Here is a 14,324-nt window from a genome sequence, read left to right as displayed (position 1 = left end):
CAGCTTCCTTTGAAGCTTATTCTTCGTCATACCCCTATTGCCTCGATTTCCATAACTGCTTGTCTCTCTCTGATATGGGCACTCGGCTTTGAAGGAGGGATGTCGATATCCGGTAGATGACGTCTCAAAGCAGAGCGCTCGGCCATTCGAAAAGCGCCTGGTACGTAGCTCTGGGACAGACTCTCTTCCAGCATTCCATGTAACGAGACGCTGACTCGTGTCATCAACAATCTCATCATGGGTCACAATACGGCACTTGTCCATAAGTATAGTCCTTCAACCGAAAAATTCGCCAGAAACAAGCGACTCCCACGGCTTGCCTGTATCCCAGACACGCCTCATAAGCGTACTGACCTTGGGCACCTAACACACAGTAAGCGGGTGAGACCCTTTTTATCATCAGCACACAACTTACATGGTTCAGTCCAAAGCCCTCTACATTCCTCAACCGGTCCAGGATCTTCTCTCTCTGTCCTTCATCATGTGCGTCGCATCCAGCAGCAAACATTGGGAAGATCAAACAAGCTTCTGCTGTACTTCCCCTCCGAATTTTGTACAACAAACCTACAATCTCTCGAACCGCTTGCTGAACTTCGTGATCCATGGCCGGCTTACCTAGAACACGACGATACAAGTGAATCAATCCGGCCCAATGATACAATTCATTTGTCGCATATATCTCGGTTGCGTCCCACGCACCTTCAGATTCGGACGAAGTACTGGAGCGGTGGTTACATCCTTTACGGATGTTGCGATCCAGCACCCCATCTTCGAGCGCTTGGCGGATCTTGACTGCTTCTTCGACAACCTCGGGGCTAGGACTCCAGCCTTCTCTAACGTTGCCTTCTTCGTCAATGCGCCGGGGTTCACAACGCTTCGCTAGTTCGGAAACACGGGCGAGGGATCCTATGCAACGTATTGTAAAGCCCATCAGACAATCAATTTCGAAGTCTTCGTCTGCCGAGGCGTTTTCACTGGACCAATAGGACGAACCGAGGGGCGTGTCGTTCTTGTTCCCACTCAATGAGCCGAGAACGTCGAGGTATGCGAACCACCGGGAAAGGAAGTATGCCACACGATCATGCCGGCCCATTCCCTTCGGTCCACCGCGCTGGATGATCATTTGGCGTGCCATGGTTAGATGGTTTTGCCAGGATACGGGTACTTCGAATGTACCCGAACATATGATCTCCAGACTTGCCATCATTATGACTGCTGCTAGAGTACTGTCTGATATAGCTTTTGGGTCGTTGTTGAGCGCTTCACGCAGTTTAGGAAACACATCTTGTACCCAGACTGCGATGCGATTTGAAGGCTCTGGATGGTTAAGCATACGTGCGCGGTGTGCCGCACTGTATGCGAGGAGAAGATTCATTATGTTCTCGTCTTGTACAGCCACTGCTGACGTCAGTGGTAATTTTTGGAAATTGCTACGCACTTACTCTCTGGTAGGATTTCGCGAAATGGGTTTCGCTCGCAGTCATGGTTTACAAGGACACGCGCTGTATGGTTGATAAAATGATGGAAGTACAAGAGGTTCATCTGATTCTCCATAAGCAAAGGCGGTAGCGGCTCAAGAGATTTTGAAATCCTGATCGGAACCGGCTTTGCGTAATATCCTCCACTCTCGAAGGCCATATCCTTGCCGTAGGGCTCTGCACTACCATACGGTGTGTCGTCACCAAAGCCCATTGTGTCACTCTGTGGACTGAATATAGCAATAGCCGAAAAGTCGTTATTCCTCGGAGTATCGGTGTCAGGGAGTCCCAGGTCATAGCCGTAGGTTGTGAAAGCAGAATCAGCAATTGGATACTGTCGACCCCGCTCAGCCCCCACGTTGGATGGACCTGGCCTCTTCTTTGGAAGATCATTGATCAGGGACTGGACTGACACACGACGTAAATCGGGCGGTGACTGTGCGGAGTTTTGTGGTGTCAATGATGTCTGCACAACGTTCCCTTCAGAACCGACTGACAATGGTGTCAGAGGCATGACTGGATATGGACTATAAGGTAATGGCGAGCCTGTATCCAAATCTGCAGGAAAATCATACTTCTGGCGTTTGCTCATGGGATCTACTGAACCTGAGAGTGGCGGTGGCATCGCAGTATCATTGGGAGTAAAGCCAATATCACTGGAGTTGGTAGCATCTGAGATAGATGCGTGAAATTGTGCGTGAGTATAGGGTGTAGAGGCTAGTATGTCGCTTTGGAAGTAAAGGCCATCGTTTGCAGCGTCATTGCGGTTGGAAGCTTGCGGCATATTCCGCGTCAAGTCTGGATCAAAAGCTTGTGTCGACGACCTGGGTGGGGAGATTTGGGACCTTGATCGCGCATGGTGTGGCCGCGTGTATGTCTCGGGGTTGGACGAGAAAACATTATCTTCAAACGTAAAGGTCGACTCATACGGACTGCCGGACGCTGCGCTCGAAGCATCGGACCCGGTACCCCTTCTGTCTTTCTTTGAGCGGCCTCCCCAATTCAGTCTAATACTGTAATCGCATGTTTCCCCCTGGCGTTCGCAGTTGGTACATCGTGGTTTCTCTTCGCCACTACAAGCAGTTATTAACAGCACATCATGAGGCGTCGAAGCAACACGTCTTACCATTTTACCTTTCGAGCTTTACATGGCCTGTGTTGAGTGAGCACGAATGAGTAAGTTCTAGAGACCTGGGGTACTACCAGCAGCCGTTTCGCGATCTTTTCTTCGGCTCAACACCGGGCTTCTTCGGTCGAGGCATGGCGCTGTCGGTTGACGGATAACACAAAGATATTGCAGACGACGGCTATAACTAATGTCTTTACAGGTGTGTGTGCAGTCAAGACAACGCCATATGAAGCTAACTCGGCAGGCTGAGGACGCCCTTTGGATGATGACGAGCAGCAGTGCACCCGAGTTCCGAATACTAGGATGTTGGGTCGGCTGTACCGCATGTATGCATCTAGCGTGCTCTGACAAGCGACAACATTGCTGATGTGGTGAGGGTATGTATATGATCGCTTATCTTGCGTAGCGAGGTTCAAATGTAGGTTCTCCGTTCCGAGTGGAGAACGAGGTGGAAGTAGGAACGATAAGCCCCCGCACTTTGCAGCGCGCTCCAATCGCAACCTTGAAACCTCAATGCTTCATGCTAAGTGGGGCTGGACGATATCGGCAAGATCGACTCGGAACGAACTTTTCTCATTCCGCTGGGAATCTCATCGTTGGAATGATAAATGATGACTTTAGCTCTTTGGCGCGTTACTGAATTCTGTAATGGATATGTTTTTCGGCCACTGCCTGATGGAAGGCTGGAATATTTGCCCGCCGTCAGCACAGTCATACAGGCACAATCGATCATCTGTGTCTTTCGAAGAATGAATAAGAGAAGAAGATAAAAAGCGCACCGTGATTGATTCACGTATCTGAGCAGATACTGCAGCGAACTGCCAATTATCGACATACTAGATAATTCGTGACGCTCTCAAGATGGGCGTTTCGCCTTGTACATGTATATCGTACAGCTTGTAAAAGTGAACAATTTACACTGCTAGCGCTCATTGCTAGAGACCGCTCTCAAGGTAGAGGCTTCTGACATGGCTCGAGTGGTAGAATTGGATTGTGTTGAGCTCACACGCGAGTCGACCGAAATGACAGACGGGCTGGCGTACGTGTCAGGTCGTTCGTCTTCGTCCTCGTCGTTCCTGTTCATCATCTCTTCATCTTCATCCTGGCTTTCCTGATCTGTGCTTGCAGCTTCGGCTTCGAGGGCAGTCATACGTCTGACAAACTCATTTTGCAGTTCCTTGAGCCAAGCAGTAAGAACCTCACCTTCTAACACCCCTGTGTGGGCTTGGATGAGATGTTCTTTGAGATTTAGGACGAGTTTACGCCGCTTTTCTCTGAGCACAGTCCCGGATGCTTTCTTCCTTTGCAGCATATGTCGCTCGACCTTCTGCGCAACTAAGGTGGCATGCTCCACAATCCCAGGTGGAAGTGGGACGACGCGCGCAAGCGTTAGACCATAATGTACCTCCTGCACAATCCCTTGAGTCGTTTTGTAAAGCATTGTCATGCTGTGTGGATCTTCCATCTGAAAGGGTAAGTGGTTTGGCCTAGGCAGGACAGAAATGATCTCACTTCTACCGCCAAATGCAGGTTCTGGACTCCGACACGATCACCCATGATTATTGCAAGGTCCTTGAAGTGAGTCGCAAACCATACCAGAGCCTATTGACATATTAGCAAGATGCAGAGATAAGATAGACATACGTACTCGGCTCGAAACAAGGGCTTCCGCGATGGCTAAGGCGATAGCTAAGCCATCTCTAGTGCTGGTACCACGACCCAATTCATCAATCAAGACCCTTTATGTTATCAGTACTGTCGATATACGAATGGAGTCTAATCACCCACAAGCTACGCCGGTCAACATTACGTAGGATGAAAGCGATCTCTTTCATCTCTGCGGCAAATGTAGATACATTGGTTTCGATGTTATCATCCATGCCCAATCTAGCAAACAACTGGTGTAGAATGGGAAACGAGCCGTAATTGGCAGGGACGCTGGATCCGGTTAGCACCTAGAGACATACCATGAAATTCGAAGGGTAGGTACTAAGAGCCGATTTGAGCCATGATAGTCATTAGAGCGACCGATCTTATGTAGGTGCTTTTTCCACTCATATTGCAACCAGTGACTATCTGAAACCTTGTCTGTTGCGTCGCGTAAACATCGTTTGGGACGAATTTACTCTGCATGATCTTCTCCTTGATCGGGTGTCGTCCCGCTTCGATAGCTAGCGTATCAGTAAGTCGTGGCTGAGCTGAGGACATGTTAGCACAATGTGCATTAGGCACTATAGACTTGAGTTTGCTTACTATATTTGTTTACTGTAACCAAATGCGCGAATGCCGTAACCTACTACCCATGAGCTTTATCGACACCATAGATTGCTCAATCATATATACCATATCTAGCATCGCTACTGCTTCGCAGATCTTGAACATGATGGACATATGACTACGGACCTTGTCGATAAGAGCCTCAACTGCTTCATCGCCTAGTGAATATCAGTAACCATACTGCATGGTGTTCGTAGCTTTAGCTGTACTCATGAGAATGACTTCTTGGTGCGAAACAGCAATCTTGGCGCCGTTAGTAAAACCCATATCAACTATACATAACCACGTGCTTTCTGGTTACGCTTCATGAGCTCTAGTGTCTGGCACTCGATACTCTTCTTGCGACGAATCACGTTGGTGAATACTGGAGGTAGTACTTTGCCTTCCAACTCGGACGTTGCAATTTTCATGTAGAACTGGCGCGCTGTGTCATATTTGAGGTCGAGTCGAATATCGTGCTCCTCTTCTTGAAGTCAGCGAGTGTGTTTGCCGTAAGAACAGACTGTGTTTTACGACTGAGCTCATTTGAGTGTTGATACGCATCTTCTGTGGCTTCCTTATAAGTAGTACGCGCAACGTCAAGTAGACCATTGACTCCTGATTTTACGGCATATGTGCGCTGATTCCTCAGTTCGAGAGGCTGCCTTGCGTACGTGGTGTCTTCGTTGATGACGTGATCGATCAACTCTTGTACAGGCGCGACGTTCTCTGGTGCACAAATCTCGCGAATGTTATTCAACATTACAGACTTAGTTCCAGTAAGGGCTTCGAAGACAGGCCGTACGGAGTTTATGAACTGCTTGAGCATGATGATGTGATTGATAGACTGCTCCGTTGTCTGAAGAGTTGGCTTGCTTGGTGTGATGATTAGCGCGGTCAGTATGCGGTCAGCATCGAGGAAATTTTTCAGCGCTGCCTGTGTTGCAAAGAATAGCTCTTCCTTTTTGGTCAGATCGTCCACTGCAGCGTATCGCGTGTTGAGTACTTCTGGATCAGTAAGTGGTTGTAAAATATTGCTCCGGAGGAGCCGTGCGCCCATGGGTGTCGACGTTTCGTTAAGAAGGCCGAACAAACAATCTTTTGACTTCGGATCACGGAGATTCTGGACCAGTTCGAGCGAGTAGATAGTGGACACATCGATCATCATCGATCCTTCTGACGGCTCATATCTCATCCGGAGCGAGTGAAGGGAGAAGACCATACCCATACCCAGATCAATGTACTTGAGCGCCTGTGAAATTAGCCATAGTATGCGCAAATGGGTGGGAAGGACACTCACTGCTGCCATGCAGCACACTGCATAGTAGTTGCCAGTGACGGAGACCTTGATAGCTTCGACATCCTCTTTAAAAGCTAGAGATTGAATGTACTCGTATCCAGTCGACTCAGCCCAATAGCGCCGATCAAGTAGAGTCAACTTGCTGCCGATATCCTCAAGGTTCTCTTCAATGATAGAGAAGAGCTTCGACCTAGGACTCGCTGCAGTAGAGACGATCAGAATCTCGGAAGGGCCGTAGACCTTCAGTTTATGGACAGTTCGGACGAAAGTCTGGCTGTCGCAGATTTGACAGAGTACTGCTTCTGCTGTGTCAAGGTTCACGAAGGCCAGACCAACGGTAGGTGAAATCCCCCGAGACTCGGCAATAGCACAGACAACATTCTGAGCCTCGACTCTAGCGATAGTAGAGGCACCGGTTCTTGGTCGTGCAGTCGAGGGCCTACCTGTGTTTCTGCGGGTACCTGGACGGGACGTAGTGATGGTTATATAGTCACCATATCCGTACGACGTAGACGCAGAGGTGCTCTGTGAGGTCGAGGACCTTGGTGGGTGGAACATGATTGTTAGTGCTGTGAGATTAGCCGTTGAGCATTTGCGTGAATCATGAGCTTCAGTGACTGAAAGGTGTCGCTGCTAGAGCTGAGACGAAAGGCGGAACAAGAGAAGGCAAGCGCGTCGCCCACAGGGAAACAGCTTAGCGCGCTGCCCCACTACTACTAGCGCGTCCATTATCGATAACACCTAGAAATTATTTTCCCAATCCCATAGCAGTGAGGGCGTTCAAGCAGAAGACAGCTTCAACGCTTTGCCTATTAACTCCGGTTTCGTACTGCAAAGTATTTGAAAGATGGCGACCCAGTACCCACCTCCGTCAAAACGTCAGAAACGGGAGCAAGCCGAGATTGCACGCCAACAACAAGACATTGACACTACGATACCCGATGGCACTGTACGAGTGCGCTTCGTCGACCAAGCCACAGGCGAGAGTGGCAGTATCCCAGTGCTCACTGTACCGTTATCGCAAGCGTCGACGAAGAATCTTGAGCTCTTGCTCAACAACCTGAAGGACCAAGCCGATGATCAGATACCGTACCGCTTCTTCCCCGATGGCGCGACGGAGGCGCTTGCCGACAAGGACGATTTATACAACGCATTGGTCAAGCCTGGCAAAGCGTCAGCGGAAAACGAGATAGTACTTCAATATGCGCCGCAAGCAGTCTTTCGAGTCAAAGCTGTTTCACGTTGCTCGGCAGCAGTTTCGGGCCACGGTGACAACATTCTAACAGTCAACTTCTCGCCAATTAGCTCGAGCAGAATGGCGAGTGGTAGTGGAGACAAGACGGTGCGGGTATGGGACTGTGACACAGGAACACCAGTGCACACGATGAAGGGGCACACAAGATGGGTTCTAGCAGTTAGCTACTCGCCCGACGGCTCTCTGCTTGCTTCCGGTGGCTACGACAACGAGGTGCGGATATGGGATCCAAACACCGGAAAGCAGATCGGACCTGCTCTCAAAGGTCATACCAGCTTCATCACGTCACTCTCCTGGGAGCCCTACCACCTACAAGAGGCTGGCCGGCCACGAGTTGCGTCTTCGTCAAAAGATGGCACAGTAAGAGTGTGGGATGCGGTAGGCGGCCGAATCGACTATGCTCTATCTGGTCACAAGGGCAGTGTGACATGCGTTAAGTGGGGTGGTACTGGACGGATATACACCTCGTCTCACGACAAGACCATCAAGGTCTGGGATGCTGCGAAGGGCACGCTTGTCGATACCCTATCAGGACACGCGCATTGGGTCAATCATCTTGCACTTTCAACAGACTTTGTCTTGCGTACATCGTATCACGACCATACACGCAAGGTACCTTCTAGCCCTGAGGAGAAGCTCGCCAAAGCCAAGGCGCGCTTTGAGAAAGCTGCTACCATCAACGGAGAAATAGTGGAACGCTTAGCGACTGCTTCAGAGGACTGTACAATCATATTGTGGACGCCTCTGACCAGCAAGAAGCCAGTTACAAGAATGACAGGTCACCAAAAGCAGATCAACCAGGTCACCTTCTCACCAGACGGTGCACTCCTAGCGTCAGCGGCATGGGACAACCACGTAAAACTATGGTCAGCACGAGACGGAAAATTCCTCAACACGCTCAGGGCACACGTCGGCCCAGTATACATGACCTGCTTCTCTGCGGACAGCCGACTGTTAGCAAGCTGCAGTAAGGACACGACGCTGAAGGTGTGGGACATGAGGACTGGCAAACTAAAGGAGGATTTGCCTGGGCACAAGGATCAGGTGTTTGCGTTGGATTGGAGTCCAGATGGTGAAAGGGTTGGGAGTGGTGGTGCCGACAAGCAAGTGCGGATATGGAGCAATTGATTGGGACCCGATCAAAGTAGGATGGTAGAAGCTGAAATGATACCCCCTGGTGCGAGTACAATTGAGTTTTTGCCCAGAAGTAAGCGTGAGCTTCAATATCTGCAATTCCTGGAACTAGGACTTGGTATATGCCTTTGAGAACGCTACAAGTTGGAAGTGAGGCTGAAGCGGTGGCTAATGTAGTGGCTGACGTGGCGTGAGTGGGTCGCTCGGTGAACTGCCTGCTGCCTCGATCGCCCGGATATCGGCATCCCCGCAATTATCATGCCAAGCCGTCAAAAGCTGCCTTTCGCAGTGGCCTGACACACGCACAACTGCGGGCACACACGACGTCATCGCAGGAAAGCATTCGATCATGCACGGGGCCTGCTATTCATCACGGATCTTCGGCCCTGCAGCTGTAAATGATTCGCGTGCAGCGTGCCAAGTGGAGCTTCAAGGACAGGTTATGCGACGTTCCCTTGCTTGTACCTACGTCAATCGTGAATAGAACATAACATTCCCTGTCTTTGCGCTTTTCCTGTTTCCTCCCAATGCGACAGGTTTCACGAAGCTTCCCAAGACTTACGATTTCTCACGGCTAATGAATTCACGACTTTACCCCGCCGCCAACCACTAATTGCACAGGTCAGCCCCTCGCTACGAACGACCTTGACCAGCACCGACGCAAGTCACTACTCACTGCTCCATCATGTCCGGCGTCGAGGACGTGGACGCCCAGCGTAGAAACTACCGACGGCCGCACAATGCGCATAATCCAATACCCACAGTCCAAAAATACCGCGAAGAGAAGCAGCGTAGAGAAGACGCATACGGCCATGCAGATGGCGCGAGTAACGAACCAAGTACACGAGATCGGCTGGGGGACGCCGTCAACGTCTTCAGGCATGGTAAAGACGTAGAGTTGGATAACGACGGCAATGGACCATATCCAGTCAGAAACAAGAACATCGAGCTAGACGAGCCGATTGCAGACGATCACGCCGGAAAGAACACGCCCGAGAAGAAGGATCAGAATCTAGCGAAAGACCAGGACAGCGAAGATGGATTGCAGGACACAACGGAGGACGGCATGTCCTCGTCAGACCCTAAGCAGGCCCGGAAGGATATGAAGAAGTTCAAAGCCGATGGTGCAGATCGCGAAGTCACGGATCCCATTACCCATCTACCTATTCAAATCCACGACTACACAGACCGAGAGCTGAAGAGCACTGCAAAGAATCCACCACCTGTAGGGTCAGATCCACGCACGATGACTGGCAAAGACGCCATCAACAAGAGCGACGAGCATCTCAATGATGAGTGGCAAGAATCACAGGATTCACATATTGGTATGCAGGCATTGTTCCCGCCTCCGTCCTTCGATAGGACACGAAGCGAGATCACAACCGTCTATATGCAGGCTGTAACTGTTGGTGTGGGAGCAGCTGCAATCAGCTTGATGTTGGTGAACACACTGTTCTGGCCTACGCGCCACGCGACCGGCTGGGGAAGACAGTTGTGGAAGGCCACTGAACTCAGCACTATGGCAGTCGTCTCTGCGGCCATCATACTCTTCATGCGACAGTGGTCAGAGAACAAGATCAAAAATGTGTGGGATGCTGAGGTCTGGCAGGCGGAAAGACAAAGAGGTCAGAAACTGGCCAAGACTCAAACTGCTGAAAGTACGCAGTGGTTGAACTCGTTGTTTGCGTCCATATGGCCATTGATCAATCCGGATCTGTTTACCAGCATTTCAGATACACTCGAGGTACAGAATCCACAGCACACTCAATATACAAGCTAACTTTTGCAGGATGTCATGCAAGCCTCTCTCCCCAGTATGGTCCGTATGGTCGCTGTCGAAGACCTTGGTCAAGGTAGCGAGGCCCTTCGCATCCTTGGTGTCCGATGGCTTCCTACAGGCGGGGCTGCCAGATCTGTAGGCTCCGATGGAAACTTGAAGTCTCCTGACCAAGAGAAGGGCGACCGGACTGTCGAGGATAGCGATGATAACGGCCAAGGCCAAGATGACCAACCACAACAGGACACAATGGAGGCTGAAGATGGAGATTTCGTAAATGTGGAACTTGCCTTCGCATACAGACCATCCACAGGAAAGGGTATCAAGTCACGCGCCAAACATGCTCATTTATTGTTGGCATTTTACATGCCAGGCAATATCAAGATACGTAAGTTTTGCGTTCCCAAATGGCACTCATTTGCTTACACATTTTAGCTGTCTGGGTCGATCTCGCTGGTGTAGTTGGCGTTATGCGCTTCCGTCTGCAGCTCTGTCCTGATCCTCCGTTCTTTTCAGTTTGTACCATGGCCTTCATGGGCCAGCCCAAAGTGACGCTATCGTGTGTACCACTCATCAAGAAAGGACCAAATCTCATGGACGTGCCTCTAATCTCAAGCTTCGTGCAATCATCCATGGATGCAGCACTGGCCGAGTATGTCGCACCCAAATCTCTTACCTTGGACCTCAAAGATATGTTGATGGGCGACGACTTCAAGAAGGACACAGTCGCACAGGGTGTTATCATGGTGCGTATCAAATACGCATTCGACTTTAAAGAGGGCGATACCAAGATCGGTCCTTTTGGTGGTTCTGCAGACCCTTATGTGAGCGTGGGATGGGCCAAGTTCGGAAAGCCGCTTTGGTCGACGCGTGTTCTCCAGCAAAACATGAATCCCCACTGGGACGAACACTGCTTTGTCTGTGTCACCTTTGACCAGTTGAACGTAGATGAGAAGCTAAGGCTGCAGTTGTGGGATTCCGACCGTTCCACTGCTGACGACGACCTGGGACGTATAGAGGTGGACCTCAAAGAGTTGATGAAGAGTGATGAGACAAATGGAAAAATGCACGACCGAGAAGATGGTTTCAGAGCACTCAAGAGCGGAAATGACATGCCTGGAAAACTGAGCTGGAGCTTGGGTTATTTCTCGAAAACCAGAATCACCGATGACCAGCTTGCTATGCAAGACGAAGACCCCGATGTTGAGAACATAGACCAGTTGAAAAAGAAGATGTACAAGGAGGCAGAGGACAAACTTCGGGAGGCGAGCGAGGATCACCGAAACGAAGTGGAACAGCAAAAGTCTGAAGAGTTCAAGAACCGCCAAGATCAACTCATCATCGCGTCCCCACCTTCTGAAGACTATCCGTCAGGTATCCTCAGCATCCAGATCCACCAGATTACTGGCTTGGAATTGGAAACGCTGAACAAACAGAAAGACTCTGCGAACGCAGAGGCAACAGATGAAGAAGAGGAAGGCGACAGCTTACCCTCTGCATATTGCACCATCATTCTCAATCACAAGAAAATCTTCAAAACGCGCACCAAGCCGAAGAACTCGAAGCCATTCTTCAACGCTGGCTGCGAGCGCTTCATTCGAGATGTTCGCAATACCGAAGTACACATTGCCGTTCGTGATGCTCGTATACACGAAGACGACGCCTTGCTCGGTATTGTCTACCTGCCTCTGGAAAGAGTATTTCACAAGCGCAGCCAGATCAACCACATGTTTCCCCTTGCTGGAGGTGTAGGATATGGCCGCATAAGAATCTCCATGGTCTTCCGAAGTGTGCAGGTACAACTACCAAGAAATATGCTGGGCTGGGACTACGGAACTGTGGATATCAAACCCTCTGTAAAGGCTATTGACGTGCCGGAGGACCTAAAGCCCCTTCGACTCAAGGTCCGCACGCCATTGGAACGCGCAAAGCTTCACTCGCGAGGACGGAATGGTAAGGTCCACTCAGAAGAGGGACAGACTATCTGGACTCCGAGGAAGGATAGATGCATTCGCCTCCCTGTGCGGGCACGCTACTGTGCGCCTCTTGTCTTCGAGTTTAGACAGGATGCTACTTTCAGAGACCACACCCCAGGCTTTGGCATCCTATGGCTCAAGGATATTCCCGATAACGAGGAACAGACAGTACGCGTCACTATCTGGAAAGGTGACCTGGAGCGCGCAGAGAATAACGTGCTTGATTCGTATGGTGAGAAGCTGGGCGAGATCGAAGTAACATTGACGTTTTGGTCTGGCTTATCAGGATACCACGAGAAACTTGCAAAGGGCGACAAGCACATTACCAATGTCATGGAGGTTCTTGATGTTACCAATGATCAGGAGTGGTCCGATTGGGATGATTCAGATGGCGATAAACCTGGAATCAACGACAACAAGGACACCGAAAGCGACAGCTCATCTTCGGACAGTTCGGATTCGGAAGACGACGGTGAGGACGACAGCGGTAGTAAGAAATTCATCCCAGACTTTCTCCAAGACGGTGGCAAAAGAATCGACTCGAAGCTGAGCATGGAGGGCAAGAGTGGTCCTATCAGCAAGATGAAAGATTACAAGGAGAATATGCACCAGCTACATCGTAAGAACAGGGGCATGATGCAGTGGAAGGGTCCACGAACATTGGCCTGGATGAAGCATGTCGGCGACCGTGGAAAGAAGAAAGTGGGAAACATGTTCCATCACCACGAGAGGAGTGGAGGGGGTGTTGAGACAGAGGCTTGAGATCATGTTCTTATCACATAGCGTGCGCGTCCGGCGTTAACTCATACGGTCTTATGTACACTAATAGTATTCATTTGTAATGAAGGACTAGGTTGGCTTACTCTCAACCCAGTCACAAATCTCCGCAAAGTCACTTGCCCATACAACACCCCACTCGTCAGCGTCTTTATAGTCCTTTAATCGCAGACATGATATACCTAACCTTGTCAATGCTTCTGCAAGTTTTGCCTGTGAACTTCCCATGGGGCTGTCTCGAATACAAATACCCAGATCAGCTGCCAGTAAGCATTCGATATCTGTCCAGCTATCGCCCACATACACCTTTTGGCCCTTCAGCTCCTGCAACCGCTCCATTCTCTCGAGTTTGTCTCCGCTAGACATGACGAGGCTTTCACAATTGGGGGCAGCTGGGACGATTGCGCCCGTAGATGGGTCTCCAGACTCTATGTTTTCAAGTTCATTGGAGAAGATAGATTTGCTAGGTAGATCAACCGTACCCGAGGCACTAAGGCAGGACTGAATGAAGTGGCGCGACCAATTGACACTGAGAAGCGTCAAACCATCGTCCACGCGGTCATGACGAATATGCCTGGAGAATCCAAGGAAACCACTCCGTACTTCTACCGCACGTGAGTCGATAGCCTGTTTTGCCCCAGCTTCTATAGCTTCCTTCGTCAAGCCGGCGAAGATACCGGATGAAGATACGCGGTGGAGACTACGCTGTTCTACGGGTTTCATTTGGGCAAGAAGGTGCTTCTCCCCCGATACTGTGGTTGGTAGCTTGCCGTCTGGCGCGACTTGGGATAGTGTAGCTGTGTAATCGTCCATGTAAGCTTTCGAGACATCGTTCCAGCGGTCCTGGGTGGGGAAACCAGGATTTGCGGCGGCGGATATGTTGACGAGGGCATCTAGTGTGTCTTTTTTGGTGATGGTGCCGTCCCAGTCGAGGATCCAGTGTATTGGCGAGGCTTTGTTAGCTGGAAATTTGATAGAGGTGGACATGGTGGTGTATGGTGAGACAGTTGAGGGGATTGCAATTCGCGATGGACGGGCTGTAGCAAGCACGGATAGGGTGCGGCCGAGTGTATGTTGAGACATGCGACGAAAGATGTTTGTTAGCAGGGCTGATGTCTGAGATGGTTGCTGTTGGCCTAGAGCATTTCTAGGTGTGGCTGCGAGCGACACCACCTGGGCAGTTCCGTCTTCGGCAGCCCCCACCGCTGCAAGCCTCCAGGGGCGCGATAAACTAACAGAGCG

General features: G+C 50.4%; 5 protein-coding genes across 5 annotated transcripts; 2 read left to right on the top strand and 3 right to left on the bottom strand.

The window, feature by feature from the left end:
* Positions 1 to 276: 276 nt before the first annotated feature.
* CC77DRAFT_1030741 (hypothetical protein) lies at positions 277 to 2,740 on the bottom strand (the record flags this gene model as incomplete). Its single annotated transcript, XM_018526609.1, has 5 exons — positions 277 to 363; positions 416 to 1,398; positions 1,443 to 2,551; positions 2,605 to 2,631; positions 2,682 to 2,740. The coding sequence occupies 5 exons, from the start codon at positions 2,738 to 2,740 to the stop codon at positions 277 to 279; spliced, it is 2,265 nt and encodes a 754-aa protein (XP_018386534.1).
* Positions 2,741 to 3,529: 789 nt separating this feature from the next.
* On the bottom strand, positions 3,530 to 6,794 carry CC77DRAFT_987905 (hypothetical protein; the record flags this gene model as incomplete). Its single annotated transcript, XM_018536261.1, has 11 exons — positions 6,164 to 6,794; positions 5,398 to 6,115; positions 5,163 to 5,347; positions 5,094 to 5,127; positions 4,951 to 5,042; positions 4,861 to 4,900; positions 4,598 to 4,805; positions 4,396 to 4,545; positions 4,256 to 4,346; positions 4,120 to 4,209; positions 3,530 to 4,072 (listed from the first exon to the last, which is right to left on the bottom strand). Exons 1-11 carry the CDS (start codon positions 6,719 to 6,721, stop codon positions 3,530 to 3,532), a joined length of 2,709 nt encoding a protein of 902 aa, XP_018386533.1. The 5' UTR covers positions 6,722 to 6,794.
* A 139-nt stretch (positions 6,795 to 6,933) lies between these two features.
* Positions 6,934 to 8,608, top strand: CC77DRAFT_1019902 (WD40 repeat-like protein). Its single transcript, XM_018524938.1, has one exon. It carries the CDS (start codon positions 7,011 to 7,013, stop codon positions 8,544 to 8,546), a length of 1,536 nt encoding a protein of 511 aa, XP_018386532.1. The 5' UTR covers positions 6,934 to 7,010; the 3' UTR covers positions 8,547 to 8,608.
* A 274-nt stretch (positions 8,609 to 8,882) lies between these two features.
* On the top strand, positions 8,883 to 13,242 carry CC77DRAFT_961747 (hypothetical protein). The gene is made up of 3 exons (XM_018535626.1): positions 8,883 to 10,296; positions 10,342 to 10,717; positions 10,765 to 13,242. Exons 1-3 carry the CDS (start codon positions 9,238 to 9,240, stop codon positions 13,065 to 13,067), a joined length of 3,738 nt encoding a protein of 1,245 aa, XP_018386531.1. The 5' UTR covers positions 8,883 to 9,237; the 3' UTR covers positions 13,068 to 13,242.
* CC77DRAFT_934060 (hypothetical protein) lies at positions 13,155 to 14,069 on the bottom strand (the record flags this gene model as incomplete). Its single annotated transcript, XM_018534361.1, has 1 exon — positions 13,155 to 14,069. One exon carries the CDS (start codon positions 14,067 to 14,069, stop codon positions 13,155 to 13,157), a length of 915 nt encoding a protein of 304 aa, XP_018386530.1.
* Positions 14,070 to 14,324: the final 255 nt, after the last annotated feature.

This window comes from Alternaria alternata, assembly GCF_001642055.1.
Source record: "Alternaria alternata strain SRC1lrK2f unplaced genomic scaffold CC77scaffold_9, whole genome shotgun sequence".
Taxonomy (NCBI): Eukaryota; Fungi; Ascomycota; class Dothideomycetes; order Pleosporales; family Pleosporaceae; genus Alternaria; species Alternaria alternata.
The sequence above is the reverse complement of the archived record's forward strand: the minus strand, read 5'-3'. Positions and strand labels throughout refer to the sequence as shown.